This window comes from Lycorma delicatula, chromosome 11, assembly GCF_047948215.1.
Source record: "Lycorma delicatula isolate Av1 chromosome 11, ASM4794821v1, whole genome shotgun sequence".
Taxonomy (NCBI): domain Eukaryota; kingdom Metazoa; phylum Arthropoda; class Insecta; order Hemiptera; family Fulgoridae; genus Lycorma; species Lycorma delicatula.
In genome coordinates, this window is record NC_134465.1 from 10336012 (window position 1) to 10356265 (window position 20254).

Genomic DNA, 20254 nt, shown 5'->3' on the forward strand with positions numbered 1-20254 from the left:
TACTACACAGAATAAAGTAAAATTTATTATAAATATAATATAAAAATTAACAAGTACCTTTAATTTTTGTTCATCAATACACCTTTGATTTTTTAAGTTATTGATCTGCAAAAGAGGGGCAGCTGATTCATTTTCATCATCCTTTTTTCTATTACCACCAGCTGAAGTCTTAACATTAGGATTAACCTGAAAACAAAAACCATAATACAATAAAATCTGTGAAAATACTAAATTAACTAAAGGGAAACAATTAACACAGTTTTACTGCATTACAAAAATCTGTATGAAAGGTGGGTATTTCTTTTGGTTTAAGTGGAGGAACTGGGGCTATAGTTCTTATGAAGGTTAAATAGTACTACAGGCAAAGCCACTTTTTAACTTCTGCTAGTTTTTCTATGGAATTGTATATTTTTTTAACACGTTCACTACATACTTAATTTATCTTTAAACTGTACATCACGTAATTCATCTATGAGCATTGAACTCTATGTCCTTCAGTTGAATGTGTAATTTAACTATAGTCTTATAAGTCTTAAAGACAAACTTTCATCAATGTTCTGTCACATGCTGCTTTCTTGTTATATTATTTATGTTTTGCCTTGTTGTTCTTTATGTTGCATTTTCTTGCAATTTTAAATAATTATTTTAAAGAAGTAATTTTTAATGAAATTCTTTGATAAAGTTTTATTCTACTTTAGTCAATTTTTTTGTTGTAAATAATCTTTTAAGGGAGCATACAATCTCCTCCAACTGACATCAATCAGTAATAATCAATTGTGTATACATTATATTTCAAAATTATAATTTTAAAATATTTTACTAAATGTACCCTTTTTGTTAACATAATTTAAAAAAATGCTATTTCCATCTATTCAAATAATTACAACATATATTACTACTTATTATCTATATTTATTATTTAATGTGAAAAGAGATTCACAATCATATATAAATTTTTATCATGAAAAGGATAAATTGTTAAGTTGGTATATTTAATAAGAGATATGATGATAGTGATTACATATTGCCATTGTGACAGTGTGCATACATGCTGAGTTTCTTCATTCATAGCGGTGTGGTTCAGATCATCAAAATTCCTTTCTTAATATTATCCCAATTTATTAAAACCCCGTGTCAATTAGAAAAAAAATTATTACATTGGCGGATTAAATAAATGGGAAAAAATCTGGCAAAGTATTGCATGACTATATATGATGAATAAACTTATAAATTTTTTTTTTTAAATATTTATTAACATTAATTATGTTAATTAATTCATAATGTTAATTATGAATTAACATTAATTCATTTTTAATGAATTAAAAGAAGATTAAGAAAAATATTATAAATATAATTTATTATGTTAAAACTAACAACTTAAACAAACTGCTCAGCTGTTTCATTACGCCGAAAATGTTGGAAAGATATGTTGAATGCTGTTAAAAAAAATTAATCCCAATGATTGTGTTATTGTTAAGGGGGGAGAGAACAAAAAAAGTTTATTTCAATTTTAAAGGGTAGAGGTTAATTTTTTTATTATTTATACATACATTGTAGGTAACAAATTAAAGTTTTCTCTAACATGCCTCTGAAGAAAACTGAAATTGTTTTTTTTTTTCGATATTCCTGCCTTAACAAATTTTGAAAAAGTTAATATGATTGATGCTCCATATATTTAAGCCAAGTTTTCTGAAAAGTGGTTTGTCAATCCTGAGATAAAGGCCAAAAGCACTGTGACACATATGCACGTACATGTTTTTTTTTTTTTTTTTTTTGGATGACCTAGTTGGACCTTAAAACAAAAATATTTGCAAAAAAAAAACAACAGATGCCCCATTTTGACACAATTATCATACTTTCCCCTTTCCCTAAGAATAGCTATATTCTTAGGGAATATAGCTAAAATAGCTATATTCCCTAAGAAAGTAATATTGTGATACAAATACAACACATTTAAATGTCCAAAGAAAGCCAAAAATCACTTCACCAAAAATTACTTTTTTACAACAAAGCAGACAAATTTTAAAATTTATTAGGTAAATAATCAACCCATCGGGTTGGTCTAGTGGTTAACGCGTCTTCCCAAATCAGCTGATTTGGAAAGTCGAGAGTTACAGCGTTCAAGTCCTAGTAAAGCCAGTTATTTTTACACGGATTTGAATACTAGATCGTGGATACCGGTGTTCTTTGGTGGTTGGGTTTCAATTAACCACACATCTCAGGAATGGTCGAACTGAGAATGTACAAGACTACACTTCATTTACACTCATACATATCATCCTCATTCATCCTCTGAAGAATTATCTAAAACGGTAGTTACCGGAGGCTAAACAGGAAAAGAAAGAAAGGTAAATAATCAATATTTAAATTGTTCACAATACAGTTTCTATTTTATTAATTATCAATAGTAGTATTAGTAAGGTAGAATAACAAACATAGAATTACTAAGGTGCAACAATATACATAGAATAACTGATTTTATAATGAAAATCAGTATAATGAGGATGTTATTAATTTTTATTAAAAGTATCATGTTATTAATAATTATTTGTTATTTTTATGTAAGTTGTAATTGACAAATAAGAATGCTCTAAAGACTGAAAAACTGTAAAGGCAATCTTTGTTTTATTATTCTATTTAGGTGGTTACTTTATAAATAACTATAAATTTTATCATTATTTCATATGTTAATTTGTGACAAAAAAAAATTGTTTAAAATAAAGAAATTTATAGCATTTGATCAATGTTTTAGTGAAACTTTTAGTTAGTGGCAACCAGATTTTTATTGATTTTTTTTCATTTAAGAAACAATATGACTTTTACGTTGAAAATTAATACTTTAATTCTGGATCACAATAAGGGTTAAGAAGAATAATTTCTAATCAACTTACTTATTCTTATAAAACATTCTTTAATTTATCCTCGAAAAAGATTTCAATCAGTAAAATATAAACTTACTTTAAAAAAAAGAGACAATTAATGTACATAAAAATGTTAAAACTTACAACATAGTATACTTAAAAAGATGAGATAGATCAAGAACTAATTAATACTCAAAATACTTACTTTTGTTTTAGAGGAAGATTTCACAATAGTATTTGAATATCCGGGTTGAGGTTTAGATTTATTTCCATCAGCACCAACTTTATTTATTGATTGACTTGATTTAGCTTTACTGATACCTGCAGGTTTCTCTGGTAAGCTACCTCTTGCTTTATCTAACATACCCCGTATTTGCGAAGAAGAAGCCGGCTGTAAAATGAAAGAATAAAAAATAATTAATTATCTGAAACCAAAAAATGATTCAAATTCTTTTCAAGTTTCAGTTAAAATAATTATTATCTGAGAAAGTTATACAAAACAATTTGTTATTATGAAACTTTTGTTTATACACTAAAGTAAACAAATGTTTATTCAATCAGCTGATCATAAAAAAAATTAATCCCAATAATTATTGTTACAATTTTTTTAACTTCTGTTTTTTCATTCAAAATTAGTAAAATGATTTCAGAATTACTTTTCAGAGAGTTTACACAATTTTTGGGCAAAATTTTCCTAATATGGCATATCACCATTTTTGGGTTAATAACTTGCAAAATTATTTCTATAATATAAAAATTAAGGAAGAAAATTTGGCTTCCCCATCAAAATAGTTATTAAAGCTCTCTCTCTCTCTCTCTACTTTCTTCATTTTTGTTAATGTTATAACATTAACAATAATATAATAGTCAACTTCTTTACAATAAATTGAGTAGAACTTTACTTAAATTAGATCATGAGAACACAAGAGAGGTTTTGTTGATTGTATAAAAATATTTTTTCTTACTTATTTGTTAAGTTAGCTTAACTTTCACTTTATAACTAAAAATAATGTACTCTTAACTTTATAACTCGAAATAATGAACTGTGAATGTACAAATTTGCCTAATAAAAATATAATATGAAATAATAAGTTCTAGATAACATACATTTATAGTTTAGTATAATTTATAAACTGCAGAAAAGAAGGATTTATAAAAGCATTATATATATATATAATAAAAAAAATTACTGCCAGAGATGAAAAAACATGATTTATCATGACCCTTAGATTATTTTAATAACCACTCTCATCCCCTTAAGAATTTTTCTTTTACTGTAAATTTTTATCTTCCCTATTTTGTTTACAACTTTTTTTTCTAGGTTTTAGTTCCCTACACTTTATACGGCCGTGGACCACGAAAGATTTCTTCAATAAACTTATCACATGATTTTTATTTAGAGAACCAATTTCTAAATGAAGCATTGCCAAGAGAAAAGAACCAGCATAACTAACTACTTTATTTACTACCTACTTAATTTACCCTTATATTCCATATGAACAGCCATTTCCCTTATTTTATTTTTTGAGACTAGAGTAAACAACAATACTCTTCATTTAATCTATCAATTTTTTTATGATACTGTGATGCCATACTATAACAACACAAAGAGGAAGATATAATATATATATATCTCATATGTTACTTATTACTCATTACATTACTATGAAGTAATACACATAAATACCTTTTTAATATAATTTACACAAATATTTATTTTCAATGTAAATACAGATTTAAAGCAAATACTACTAAAACATATCATTACTGAAGAATAAAGATCACCTTTTTATTTGGTAACAAATTTTTCCTGCATTGTTTTTAGGTTCATATTGTTCAATTTAGTACATCTTTGGCTACACTTATAAAATCCTAAACCTCCCACCATATTCGTTTACATTACTGGGCCTAACAAATGTGTTACTTTTCATTAATCTAGCAATACTTTCTTACTTTCAATTTTTCACAGGCAGACATCATCGGTGAATAACCAATATGTGTCATTATCCCAACAATGGCTTCAGAAGCATTCTTTCTGACATCAGCATTTCTATCTTCTAAATTACTATACAATATTGGCAAACAAATTATTAATTCATCTTTAGGAACACTTTTAACTGAAAAAAAAGAAAAACAATAATTTGGCTATAATAAAAAACATTAATAGTATTATTTTATTTATTACAATGAAAATGTTGATTCATAACTGAACATGACAAATAGAAATCTTCGAATAATTCATAATTTTCATTATTTTTGAAAATCATATTTTGCCACAAGTTGAAAATATATCAAATATGAGATGGTATCCAAACGTTTCAAGACGGGTTCTGTAACACTCCCAACAGATGGCAACACAAGGCTGCATGCGCAGTAACAGGGAGCATCGACCTTTATAAGTCAATATGACAAGAAACACTGCCACTTCAAGAACGGAAGATCATTGGAAAATGACAAAAGATCAGGAAAACCTTCAATGAGCTCAAGGCATAGTGCACAGAAAATTTGTCCCCAGTGGTCAGACCATCAATAGCGAGTTCTACTGCAGGGTTTTAACACAGCTGAAGGAGGACATTCAGCAAAAGCAACCAGAGCTGTGGCATGCAAAAAGTGGATGCTCTATGTAGACATGCACCCTGTCACCACTCTACTCACATGATAAGTTTCTCACAAAACACAATATGATCTCACTTCTGCACACACCACACTTTCCAGATTTTCCACAGTTGAAAATCAAACTCAAAAGGTGCCATTTTGAGATACCATTGAGGAAATCCAGCGCCAATTGCAGAAGGTAATTGCCACACTTCGAGAAGATGACTTCCAGGATATATTCCAGAAATAGCAGAATGCTGTACTGCTGTGCAAGATGACGACGTCTTTTGGGGGGGACGAAAAATGTTTTCATGTTATCACCCAGAAAACAAAAATATAAAAAACAAAATCTAACAAAAAATTAAACAAAAACAAAGTAAAATATTACAAACAAAATAAAAACTTAAAACTAAAATACTAAAAATAAAAAACTTAACTAAAATATTAAAAACAAACACATGCAACTACTATCACAGCTAACATACTAAAAAATTATTTATAACTATCTCTATCTCTATCTCTGGTGAAGGAAGGTTATCTGCATATATCTTTAGCAGCAGAATCTGCACATTCGTTGCCTACAATTCCTACGATAAGTGGCTAGGGATCCAGCAGAAACTTACTTGTGTGCGATGGTTCAACTCAGCAATTACGTTACAGATTTCAGTGACCATAGGATGTCTAGAGTAGAAGTCTTCTAAAGCTTGGAGTGCACTACACAAATCGCTATAAATAAGGATATGATGGTATTTTGGATTAACGATATTCAAAGCCTTATTGATAGCATACAGTTCAGCAGTAAATACACTGGTAATATTAGGTCAAACACATAGATTCTGTTACTAACAACAAATGTGCATCCCATGGTATCATTCTGTTTCAATCCATCTGAATATACTATGGTGTCTAGGTTTATCTTAGAGAGAATATGGTGAAACATTTGCTGAAAGACAATAGGTGGTGTTGATTGTTTACTGTATATGGTAAGGTTTATAAGGTTGATTCTCCATGGAGAATATGAACAGTTATACATTGGGAAAAATAGAAGGTGTGTAAACATTTAAAAGGTGTAGTAAACGCTGACATCTTTGAAGGTGTCAGTGTGAACACGTAGATAAATAAAGTAGTTTGTTGTCCACAGAGCTAGTCTCAAAATGTTTTGATACCCACTCATATATAGGTAGTAGTAGTGTGTGATATGGCTGAGAAATTAGAATCATAGGAATTTGACAAATTGCTAGATTGTTCAGTTAAACATTTTTATTCTATTTGCTACACAACCACCATTTCTGTTATGGTTTAAATTTCCATTAATTGAAACCATTAATATGTTATGAATCAGGATTAGTGCGACATGTATTTTTAAAATAAGCAAAAATTAATTCTTACAGATTTATATACAGAATATAAAAAAAATAAAAATAAATGAAAATAATTAAGACTATAACAAAAATTTGAATGTGTTACATATGTAAATCAATTTAGTACACCACCATTCTGGTGGTCAAAACATTGTAGCCTTCAATATTATTAAAATAAACAGTATATGATAATGTGAAATGAAGTCAGTCTGTCAAAAAAATATATGAGCAGGAAATGGTTATTGTATAACCAATAATATTCAATATTTTTAGATGACCCAAGTGTCTCTCTTCAAGGAAGAATGTTATTTTACTTTAGAAAAATTGAATGTCTTCAAAATAACATCACATTTTTGGAGTTAGGTTGGCAGTTTGTGAAATTTTCCATTCACTAGAGGAGACAATTGATGTTGCCATAGTTGTAACTCCTACAATGGATTAAGAAATTGTTGCTCATTTATAAATGTCAGAATTGCTTTATTATCACTTTGCTGTTGGAGGTTGAATATTTCAGACTGAAATATCCAATAAATGTGTTCAATCGATGCCCCAAATTAGAACCAGAAAAACAAAAACAAGCCAGCTTCATTTGCCAATCTAATGTCACTATCCGACTCTAATGATACATCAGTATTCAATGATTGTTCATACGATTTTATTAGGAAGTACATATTTTTCACCTATGTAATAGATATTATTTTATTTACTAATTGTACCTTCTTTTACCACAAACCCTACAATCTTACTGTATTTTGTGAATGACAGAAGATTGTGAATCAATTAAGTTACAATGATGATGTGTTTGAATCATTCACTATCTCGCTTACTATTAATTATTTCTTAAATCTTGTTTACAGAAAAAAACAACAATTCATTAATTTCCCAGTTTTCTTGTTTTTCATTAAAGCTGAAAAAAATTTTTCTTAGTACTTAAGAATTTTATACTTGGTACTTGTTATTGAGTATTTGTTATTTTATTCATAGTTATTTTAATACTGACTGAGGATAACTGTTTAAATGCAAATCTAATCATGGATTTTCATTTTTTTTATCATTTCAATCTGCCCTATTTTAATATAAACTAAGATTAAAAAAAAATAATTCATAACAGATAATATAACTTTTATCACAAAAAATCAAAATAAATCAACCCTCAGAAAATACTCAAAATTTAAAAATGTTATAAGTTGGACAAATAGGATGCACCATCAAATAAAGGTTCAATGAACACATAAAAGCACTCCCATAGCTACATAGAATACAAACCACTTCATACAAAAAATAATCATATAAACAATCTACTGGAAGTTCTAGAAATCCACAAAAAAAGGCATCTTAAACTATATTTGATTATGAAATACAAACAAATCGACGAACGCAATACTGATTCTCCAAATGAAAAGGAACAGTTCAAATTTAATACAATTCTTAATCATATTTTAAAATCCAACTTCAAATGTCAACTAAGAAAGCACTGTAATGATATTGTGCACTACGTCACATGAAAATTATTAACAGTGAATGATCTTGAGCTAGGAAATTATTCCCACCAGGCTAATAACATGCAATAAACTTCAGGTTTTAAAAATGAGAGAATAGTGGCCACTCTTCTTTAAAACTGAAGCTTCAAGTGAAAATACTATGAAAAATTGTTAACATATTTATTCTGCCTGATGGCAAAAAAGGGCTCAGAGAAAAATTTTATAAATGTTGAAAAACATGTTTGGCTTAATTGTCAGAAACAGATGAAATGACAAAAGGTCAACTTCACTCAATCATAAAAAGTTATAGAAATTAAGAGTTTTAGTTCTAGAAAATATAAAGGAAAAGTCTAAAATGCTGTTCTGAATTGGTTAAACATAAAAATCAATAACAAAAATTAGCTCTTACTGCAGTTTTGACTTCATTGTCAACTACTACACAAATATAAAAATATATACTCAGTGAGGTATTTTTAGATGCACTTACTTGTTGGTAACTTCTCAGCCAGCCAAGCCCATACTTCAGATCTTAAAGTTGGAGAACCACTTTTAAGAGCATCATAGACCATTTCACCATCAAAGAATTCTTTGTAACCACAAAGATCACCATAAGTATTAATACATTCAATAGCAGCTGTACGTATCCATGCTTTAGAATCACCCATACCTTGTAGAAAACCAGGAAAAAACACTCTAATATACTGTTTACAACTTGTACCATATGCGTTAGCAATCTGTTGACATAACGCTAGTGTTGTAGCTGCAATTTTACTGTTTGAATCCACCAATCGAGCTGCGAGTGCTGGTGCAGCTTCACCCAAGCTACCCAACACAAATTTTAATTCAGATAGTATATTTTGTAATTTTTGTAAAGCCTCTGCCCTTACCTATATTTAACATAAAAAAATAAAAAATTATAATTATAAAAAATTGTAAATTAAAAAATGCCAATATTTACACAATAGGGTCAATCTTTACCAATAAAATTTAACAACTTAAGGACATAATATAACCTTTTACTTTTAATCGCAGACTCTTACCACATTTAAAAAATAGAAGAAAAGAGTTCCTGTATTTTATTTTTAGAATGTTTCATACTTTTAATAGCTTTCTTGTTTTTAGAGATATCAAATTTAAAGTAAAACCACACAATCTTCTTAAACATTCAATATTTCCTTTTCACAGCATAGTTTGGCCTAAATTGCAGGAAAAGGCTTTAAAAAAAAAACTTGAAATCTAGGATATTAGAACAAAATCTCAAGTTTAAAAATTAATATTTTTAGAAAAAGGAAGACTCATCAACTTTTTATGTAGAGGGTTCACATAAAACTACATCCTGAGAAGTCTGAGGGTTGAAATCATATCATTACTTTTTTTAGAAGCCCCTAACTAAAAATTATACGATTTGTGTAAAATTGGCTATAATCAAATGAAAATAATTCATAAGCGATACAAAACAAAAATCTCAAATTTTCACAAAACCAACTGTATAGTTACAATAAATATATCTATAATAAACTGTTAAAATTGGATAAGTGAAACATACTAATATAAGAACAGCAGTAATTCACAATATGATGAAATCTAATTTTCATTGTAATGTTAAAATTTGATTATTTAACCAAATAAAACAAATTAAAATCACACCACTGACTGGCATATTTTTTTTTTAAATATGAAATGAATTACACTAAAAATTAAAAAAATTATAAAACTGAAGTGAAAACAGTTATTTCAATAAACAGTTTGTTGCTGATGCTAAATTTATGACTGGTAGAGATAGTTTCTAGTAATGTTAATTTTCTTAACCCATTCAAATCATATGATGCCCAGAGGTCGTCGTGTGATTTTTTGGCACATAAGTCATATGACGACCTCAGGTCGCAATGCTGCAGTGCTCCATATACATGTATATATTTCAGTTTGTAGCTCGTAGATGGCATTGTAATGTATTCTGTAGTGAAGTTCTGACATGTGATTTTTGTAAATTCCCCTTTCTAGCCTCACTGCTCATCGAAATAAAATAATCTCTTGTGAGTATTTTTTTGATGACTTCAGTAGCCATCATGGTGGAAAAAATGTTTCATGGTGATGATGAGAGAGAATTGACAAAGTGTTTAGAAAGCGTTCTAAACAGTTATAATGAATGTTGTGGTGATTTTTCTAATGATGAATCAAAGTCTGAAGAATGTTATAGAAATTGTTCTAGTGATAAAATTAGTGAGGAAAGTGATGATAATAATAATAAAGCACCAGGCCCTTCTAAGCAAATACGTACTGTGACACAAAAAAAAAAAAACAAAGTGATTGAAATTGAACAAAAACACAAAATAACCCCATTATGTATTCTTTTACCAAACATAGTGGTGTTTGTGAAAATATATTGAATAAGTTTGAGTAAGCTCCACCATCAGAAGTTCAAATATTTTTCAGAATAAATGAAACCTTTCTTTGATAACATTTGTGACGAAACTAATGCATATGCTACGAAGCAACTGAACAATCCCGTAAGGAAAAATTTGAAAGATGACGATAAATGGTTTCAAACTACTGCAGATGTAATTTTGATGTTGCAGCTGCAAAAATCATGTATCCAATTGTACTGGTGTAAAAATAGATGCACTGACACACCTATATTTCACAAAACAATAAGCACAGAGAAAGCTAATTTCACGTTTCTTACATTTCACTAATGACAACAATGAAAATGATAAACTAAAAAAAATTAGGCCTATCATACAACATTTTTCTACAAACTTTCCGAATTACATCTCAGAACATAGCTTTGGATGAAAGTCTAATGAAATTCAGAGGTTGCCTTTCATTTGTGCAATGTAATAAATCTAAACAATCAAGATTTGGAATAAAATTTTACAAATTTGTGAATCTAGTTTAGGCTATTGTTTATATTTCAAAATTTATGTAGGTAATGATATAACAAATCCTATTTTTCCTGGCAGAACTAATGTTGTAATCAACATGTATGAACCATTATTGGACCAAGGTCACACATTGTTTTTAGATAATTGGTATTTTTCTCCAGATTTATACAGAAGGCTAACAGAGAGAAAAACAAATTTAATTGGAACAGTGGGACATTTTCAGTGAAAAACATTTATTGGTTGATTTTTTATGTATTACTGTGTTTCCCAACACACTGCCAGGGGATTTAAATATGATTTCTACGTCAGCTGTGTACTATGACATCATTGGATTAATACAATAGTAATCGATAACCACATTCTGTCATCTTTGGAGATCTGGAATGAAGTTCTTGAATCAAGTGTGTAAAAGAAGTGTAACTCATATGCTTACTCTTTTTCTTCCCTCTATCATTTGTCATAAATGAAAGTATAATTTTACTGTTTTCAATGAAATGTATCATAATCCATTTCACTAAAAATTTTGTTGGCTTCTGGATAAAAAAAAAAATAAAAGTATTATTGTTTCCGTTAACACATTTTTCTTCCACAAACACCATAAATTGATTGTATTGTTTATTTTTAACTTCTCCAGTTATTTTCTCCTCCATATTATAAACAGTTATAACATAGGTTGCACAGGAATAGAACAGATGGTTAGTACTTTTCTTTCCATGTGAAAGGTTGACAGGTTGAATCCAACCAGATTTTTAACATCCCTCAATATTACCTCAGAATTTTCAATTTAGCCTGGTGAACTACAAATATAATAAGTCACAAGTATACTAATGACACAAACAAGAGAAAGGGTACCTCAACAGATCCTGAATCAAGAAAGCTGCACAAGAGATCTGGTTTTCCAGAATATTAATTTTCTTAGTAACTCTGTAGCAACTAAGAGAATTAATAAATATTCTGGAGAGACAGCTGGTTCTGAATTAATCTTTTTTATCATGAAGATAAATGAGTTTTATTCAAAATGAATAATGCCAAACCTTACAAGAATTGAAATCCCAAAACTTCAGCTATACAAATCATCTTTGTAGATAGGATACAAAGAAAATCAGTTTTTAATCAGATTTTCAGATTTCTTTTATTCCTTTTAACTATATTCTTTTCTTTAACATATTTTTTGTATGACATCAATAAAATATCTATTGCATAAATTCTAATATTTGTCTTAATAAATAATTAATATTAATATGAATAAGTACAATCAAATTTACAGTAAGCACAATCACTGTTAAAGCCATAAATACTGTATTGGCCCAAATATTAAGACAGCCTCACATTTAAAATGACCCTGAGTTTTTGAGGGTGTTTACTAAAAAAAATTAAATAGTCACATTTACGACTATTCTCACACATATTTAATCAACACACATTAAAATTTCATCTATAAATAAATAGCAAACATACCCTTAAAGCAAAATTAAAAATCAACACTTCTATTTTAACACAGAATGCAATTAGGTATTAACTCCCCGTCATCAACCTCCTCCTCCTCTCCCAGTTCATTTTTGCTACTGGAACTAGATTAAGAGCCAGACTCTTTCCACAGTTCGTCATGTTCAGTACCATCCATCTTATTAGAAACACAACACTTTTTAAACCCTTTGACGATTCTTTCACATTTAATTGCATTCCAAGCTGTGGTTATCCACTTGGCCAATAGCTGTAGGCTTGGTTTTTTCAACTTGCCTGTTGGAATCAACGCATGGTACCTGTTAAGCAAACAGGATTGTACTCTTTCCAAAGATGATCCTTAAAAGGTTTACTGACAACATCAAGGACCTGAAGTTGGCAAGTCATTCCCCCAGGGATTGAACAAGATCAGAATTCATTTCAGTAACCTGCTTTTTTATCTTCTCTGTTGTGTGCCCACGAAAAGAATCCATAACTAGCATGCCCCTCTGTCATAGTAAAGCACCTGGACGACATCCCCAAATCACCTTAATTATTAGCTTTTAAGTTTATTCCCATCTATTTTGAACCATTGTTTTTTTTTTTTTTTTGTATTAAATTGGGGTAATATGTTAGGGCAGCCAATCTGCCATCAGTTGATCGGTCATTCATCCCTTCTCCTGTGCTCTGCAAACAACTCCAGCTGGTAACTGTTACTTTGGCAGTCTTTCTCTTTAATATGACAAAAGGTGGAAGTTTTCTTCCATCTGCGGTAACTGGTAACATGACTGTAATGCATGACTTTTCATTGCCTGTATGCCTAAGCAATACTGTTTTCGCACTCTTCTTGTCTAGAGTAACATTTGATGGCATGTCAAAAATAACTGGGGTTTAGTCAGCATTTGCCATCTGGCCAAGAAAATAATTATGTTCTTTCCTCAGCTTAATTATATAATGCTGATATGCATCAATTATCTGCGTAATTCGCTGGTAGCCGCTGAGCAAGAGTTATACAGCGTCACAAGCACAGTCCAGTATGGCACATCATTCTTTGCAGCAACCCAAGCTTGCCTTAAGTTGAGCTGCTGGAATATGTAATTCACGTGCCATGTCCGCTGCTTTCATTCGAATCATTTCGCAATTTATTGGCAAGCCTTCGTTTCATTTCTCCTGCACACAAAAAAAATACACTTATCAATTACATCAAATTTCCCATTTTTGGATCCTCTTAATGCTTTTTGTGTTGCACTGACATTCTGAAGATTTTCTTCTTTTTCTCACCAACGTCTATTACATTCAGATACACCAACATTTTTTGAAGCCTGTACGTTAGTACATTTTTTCTCACATAAAACACACAATTTGAAGTTCGCATCATAACTTCTCTTTACTTTGTTTATCTGAAATAGCGAACACGCTCACCTTTCACACTTTCTGCCACGATAAATAACCTAAAACTTCTACCATCTACAGGTATGGTAATGAACAGATTATGAATGCACATTCGCTCTGAGTTATGAATGAATTGTGTACATCACGTGACTATGACGTTATAATAAATTAAAAAGTTACAAATCTGTTATATCCACTGCTGCAAAATTCATACTCTGATAAGCACATTAAAAAAAGAAGAAATAATGCATGGAATTAATTCAAGCTTCTCTGAACAAACCCATCAATGACAAAGTTAAAATATCAGTTTAGTTTTAACCTTGAGTTCTGCTGTGACGCGTACATGTTTCTCTTATAACACGCCAGTCTTGTAAATGCAAAAACTGTATAAAAAGTTATATGTCCTTACATGTTAGACTGCACATATAAGACAAATACAGTTTACATAGGTGATTTTACAAGAAAAGATAGTCTTATATTCAGGCCAATACAGTACATGGACAAGATGGGTACGTACTTATGCTACAACTCCAACAGGGTAAACTATGGTACATCTGTTCCTGTTAGAAGGGCTCGAAAGCCTAGAATATAATGTAATAGGTATATAATAAGCATAAGGTTTTTTACTTTTTTAAGCTTTTAAAAATTTGGTATACAATTGTAGTTAGACACCTTTTTTTTTGTAAATTTTGTCTTTCTATAAATATTTAAATACATTATACATAAATTTTAAACATTCCTTCCAGATAATTAAATTATGAAGTTGAAAATGAACATCAGAATTCAATATAAACTTATAATCCATGCGCTGTCCCTTGTGTGTATTGTTAACTTATGAATTAGACATAGCACAACTTTCAGTGTTATATTATTAACTAGCAGATCCGGCAATGCTTTGCTATTGCTAGATTTGAGAATAATAAGACAACTGAAAGTCTGATAAAACATTAACAAAATGAACATCATGGAACTTCACAAAATTTGACCTTTCCCTTTCCTTTTTCCTGTTTTCTCCTTTTATTTTTTCCATTTTCCCTGCGCATAAATCAGTCCAGTAGTTTTTTAGTCTATAGTGAACACACATATTGGAAACATTGAAATTGAATCGTAAAATATTTAGTACAGCGTGTGTTGCTTTATCTGTCCAATAGATAGCGCCTGTTTTTACCTGTCACAAGTGTGACATCTTATGGTATATAAATAGTATGTATATAAAAACATGCGTGCATTCGAATGCAACGTTGTGTCAAAATTTCAAACCAATCGGTGAAGAACTTTTGGAGATTTAAGATTTTGAACAAACATTTACATTTTTATTTATAAAGAAGATTCATTAAGTTTTATACATAATTCAAATATTATTGTTGAACAAATAACATGTAAAACATTTGCAATAGTAAACATTTAACAACATTTTATGATTTCTCTAACATATATTAAAATAACAGAAAATAATCACTCACCTTCCAATTTTTATCTACTAATTCTGACACAAGTGAATCAGTGATATATGAAGTGATATCAACACGGGGCACAATATCTTGTATATTAGGAACACTACCACCATTTGTGCCACTTTCCTCTCCATCATCATCGTCTAATAAATCACCTTGTGAATGAGCTTTACGAACACCTCGTACCGGGCTTTTTGGTACCTGTCCAGCATGCTAAATAAAATAAAAAATCATTTTAAAGAAAAAAAGGAAAACTGAGCAGTAAAATAATAAGTTAGCAATTATTGCTAAGTGTTTCCTCAGCGTAAAAAACAGTCAAAATATAGGCTCTTAAAACCATAAAAAAAGATTTTACATAATTGACGCCTTTTTGAGGCATCAATTTAGATGCCTCAAAATGAGAAAAAATCTTAATGGAAAATTTCAAATTTAAAAAAAAAGCAGCATCTTTTGAAAAAACTGTACCCATTTTTATAAAAATTTTATGCCAGAAAAATATTTCTAGCATAGGGTTTTTTCCATAAATTAACAATTTTGTATTCATGAATATGAAATTCCAGAAAATTAAGTTATTTTTTAATTTTCAGAAGATGCTTTTAATTATTTAACTTCATTTTGGAATAAAAATACAATCTTTTTGTAGATTAGGAGTTAGATAAATCAATGCAAACGCAAAAATTATCTGATTTTAGGCCTTAAATTAAAATAGCTGTATTGGCCTATAACATGCCTGAAATTAACAATTTGTTCCAGTGAAGTACTGTAAATTAAATGGTAATGTAATCTTTGAAAATAACAAAATAAACATGTTTCCACTGAACAAACTGTGGTTTTATTTTCTTAAATAGGATGACAAAATTTCTATTTATAATCAGTATAAAATAAAATTACATGAATGCATTCCTGTGTAAATACCCTGAACTCTTTAAATGCAATGTGTTACAAATAAATACAATATGTTCTGTGAATCTCATCCAAAATTTTCACAATTTTATCACAAAACAACAAAGATTAGATTGGAAAACAAGAAACAAATATTAAATTGTAAATTTAAACCTAGTAACAATTACATTTGTAAAACAGTCAGTGATAGACAATCCAAAAAAGGTACAAAAAAAATAATGAAAATAAAAAACATAAAACTGACAGAACTTAACATAATTACATGAATATTAACAAAGTTTTTAGAATAAGAATAGAAATTAAAAGTAAACACAAACCTGTTTTGATTTATGCAATCAGTGTAATCTAGCTTAGAAAACCAAACCACATAATCTCTCTAATTCAGATTACCCATTGCAACAAAATGCATGTCGTCTCTTAAACAGTTTAGATAGATAAATCTGATCTCAAATTAAGATAAAGATAGCGCAAAGTTTATACTAATTAAAGAGACAATATTTCAAAACTAGCAGTTTCTGCCTCAGTATTGATAAATTACGAATTAAATAAGCAAATACTCACTATACAGTGTTTTATAAGAATGTTTATTTGTCTTCTTTAAAAAAAAAAAATATATATATATATTTTTGAGTAATCGTGTACACAAATTTATTTCAATAACTGTTTTGAACAGCTTGTATTTGTTTACCAACATGTGAGTAAAATTTACCTAACAGTAAATTATACCCCTCATTCTCATTTCTATTCACTTTGTTACTAAATAATTTTCAATTTAAATTGTATCCCGATTCATACACCACCTCATCTTCAAGTAATTCCTTCATAAACAAAAGACTCCAAACAAGGAAAGAAAATTATGGGGTAGTTACACAAAATACACTAGAAGAGAAACTATTAAGTGTTGAGAAGGTAATGTAAATATATGTCGTTAAACCTGCAACCAAGCTAATGACTTACGAGGTTATTAATATCTAAGAAAGAATTAATGTTTGTTACTAATATCTAATGGGGAAAAAAGCATTATTATTGTTTTAACATAATTTATAATAACTAATGGATGAAACGGTTATTAATAGATGAAAATCCATCATAATAAAAGAAAATAAACAAATATGTTATTTAATTTTCAAAAAAATATTTAAAAAACCACAACAACCATTTTGGTACAAGGTCTGTAAATAATGTAATGAGACTAGTTTTTTTTTTGGCAGCCAAAGTGGCAATACTGTAAAGTTGCTAGTAAACATATGGTTACATGAACAGCTGATTTATATTAGTAATTAATATTTTTAGTCTATTGTTGCCAAGTGAGATGTAAACAAACTTTGTGAAACGAGTTTTTGTTGTGTGTTACAAAAATGAGTGATACTAATTATAATCAATGTTGTACAATCAAGTTTTGTGTTAAACTTTGCGAGAATGCAACTGAAACTTTTTCAAAATTGAAAAGGGCATATGGAGATGACAGTCTGTCACGAGCCCAAGTTTTTAGGTGGTTTAAGGCATTTTCAAATGGCCAGGGATCAGTTACAGATGATCCACGCTCTAGAAGACCATTAACGTTAAAAAGTGATGACAATGTTGAGTAAATCAGAGACTTGATATGTTACGACCGGTGATTAACTATCAGAATGATTGCAGAACAATTGAATTTGAACCATACTACAGTCCATCAAATTTTGACAAACAAATTGGACATGAAAAAAAGTTTGCGCAGAACTGGTCACAAAAAACCTCATTGTTGAACAGAAAAACAACAGGAAGTGTGCGCAATCTTCTAGGGTGAATTGAAACTGATCCTGATTTTCTAAAAAAATGTTATTACTGATGATGAATATTGGATATTTGAGTACGACCCAGAAACAAAACACCAGAGCAAGGAGTGGCACACTTCAAACTTACCACGTCCCAAAAAAGCAAAAATGAGCAAATCAAAAATCTAAATCATGCTAATTTGTTTCTTCGATAGTAATGGTATTGTCCATAAGGAATTTTTGCCTGCAGGACACAGAATGTAAATCAATATGTTTACCGAGAAATCCTAGAAAGACTGCGGAAAAGAGTTGGCCGCGTGAGACCAGCCATCAAAGACAACTGGATGCTGTATCATGACAATGCACCTTGTCACACTGCACTTTCAATTAATTTGTTTTTGGCAAAGAAAAACATTCCTATAGTTCCTCAACCACCTTATTAACCTAACGAGTTCCTGCGACTCTTTCCTGTTTCCGACTTTAAAAAACACCTCAAAGGACATTATTTTGGAACAGCAGAAAACATTAAAAAATATATATATATAAATGATCAATCCTTCCGGTTTCTGAGTTCCAACACTGCTATGAAGAGTGGGAAAACTGTTTGAAGCGTTGCATTGCTTCCCAAGGGAACTATTTCGAAGGTGATAGAGTTCATGTGTAATTCGAATGTAAATAAAAAGCTTTTCTGAACCATTCTCATTACTTTATTTACAGACCTCATACACAGTACCTTTCTCAGGCAACACGAACAGTACTAAAGCTGTAACTACATATAACAAAAAGAGATAAAATACACAAAGATAAAGAGCAGTAGGGAGTGTACGCAATATACTCTCTTCCCTGCAACAATAGGGAATGTATTGTTGCCCCTGCTGTTGCTCTTTATGCATTTTAATATTTTTTGTTTATTCAGTATTTACCTTTTCTTGTACACGTACTTTTAGTTCCAGTATTCTGTTTGTATCATCAGAGGAAGGTAATGTGTACTGAAACAGCTGCTGTGATTTTTTAAAATAACTTTGTGAAAATCAAATAATATATTTGTTTATTTTCCTTTCTTATGATTTATTATGTCAACAACACATCTACTAGTGGCTGGATCCAACAATCTAATAGAAACCTATAACATAATATCTAAACAAACAACTAGTTAATGATCTAACAACCAATCCAACTAAATGACAGAATTTCTTTAGTATGTGCTTTAAGGTAAACACAGTTACAACATATGAAAAAAAAAACATATGTCAGTCATTACTTCAATATGAAAATGGGAAAAAGGAATAAAAATATACTGAGAAAAGACAATTATTTTGAAATGTATCAGAAAGGTTTTTATAACAAAATGTAAATTTATTAGTATATAGGGTCCAGAGTACATTAACATTTGCATAGATTTTTAATTTAGAAAATTTTTACCTTTTCAAATTCAGCATTGATTTGTTGTAACAAGGCAGGCTTCTCATTTTCAAAAAATAAAGAAAGCTGTGGTCCCATATAGACATAAAGCGTTCCCAATAATGATATAGCAGCTGTTCGTACAGATGGGTTTGTTGCAGAAACACCTTTTCTAACATTTTCCATTAATGATTTTGCTTGTACCCTAAAAACAAAAAGTAAAAAATAAATAAATATATATATAGAAAATGATAGAAAAGTGAATTTTCTAATGCTTTATAATGAACATATTTTTATTATTTACTAGTTACAAACAGATACATATCTCATTGCATTAACTTTTTTTCTAATAGTAATAGAAATACCCTAGAAGAGAATTGAAGTAGGAACAAATTTCCAAAAAGAGAAAAATTAGCAAACTGTAATTCACTAACAGGCTGAGGCTAATCCATTACTGTTTTATGACAATATATAATCATCAACCAGAACTGATAAGAAGAATTACACAAGAAAATGAAAACAGAGTGCCAAACTCAACATTTTTTGATAATTTGTTAATAAAACCATATTATTCCTCCTTTTAATTTATTATAAGTATAAATTATGGATAGTCCTTTTTCATAATTTTGTAATAATTATTGTACCAACAATACATACTACAATATTAGAAAAAAACCAAGAAGCTTAGGTAGCTAGCTATCACATTAAAATTAGTATGGGGAGAAAA

The 20254-nt window shown here is 29.5% G+C and overlaps 1 protein-coding gene across 3 annotated transcripts in view; it reads right to left on the bottom strand.

Annotated features, from left to right (window-relative positions):
* Positions 1–20254, bottom strand: part of msps (msps cytoskeleton-associated protein 5) — a 135504-nt gene that overhangs the window by 62482 nt on the left and 52768 nt on the right. For all 3 annotated transcript variants that reach the window (XM_075379164.1, XM_075379163.1, XM_075379166.1), the window contains exons 15-20: positions 19549–19732; positions 15479–15682; positions 8786–9185; positions 4815–4978; positions 3067–3252; positions 58–186 (exon numbers count right to left, since the gene is read on the bottom strand). In XM_075379164.1, coding sequence (XP_075235279.1) covers positions 58–186; positions 3067–3252; positions 4815–4978; positions 8786–9185; positions 15479–15682; positions 19549–19732 — 1267 coding nt within the window. The remainder of the gene's footprint in view (positions 1–57; positions 187–3066; positions 3253–4814; positions 4979–8785; positions 9186–15478; positions 15683–19548; positions 19733–20254) is intronic.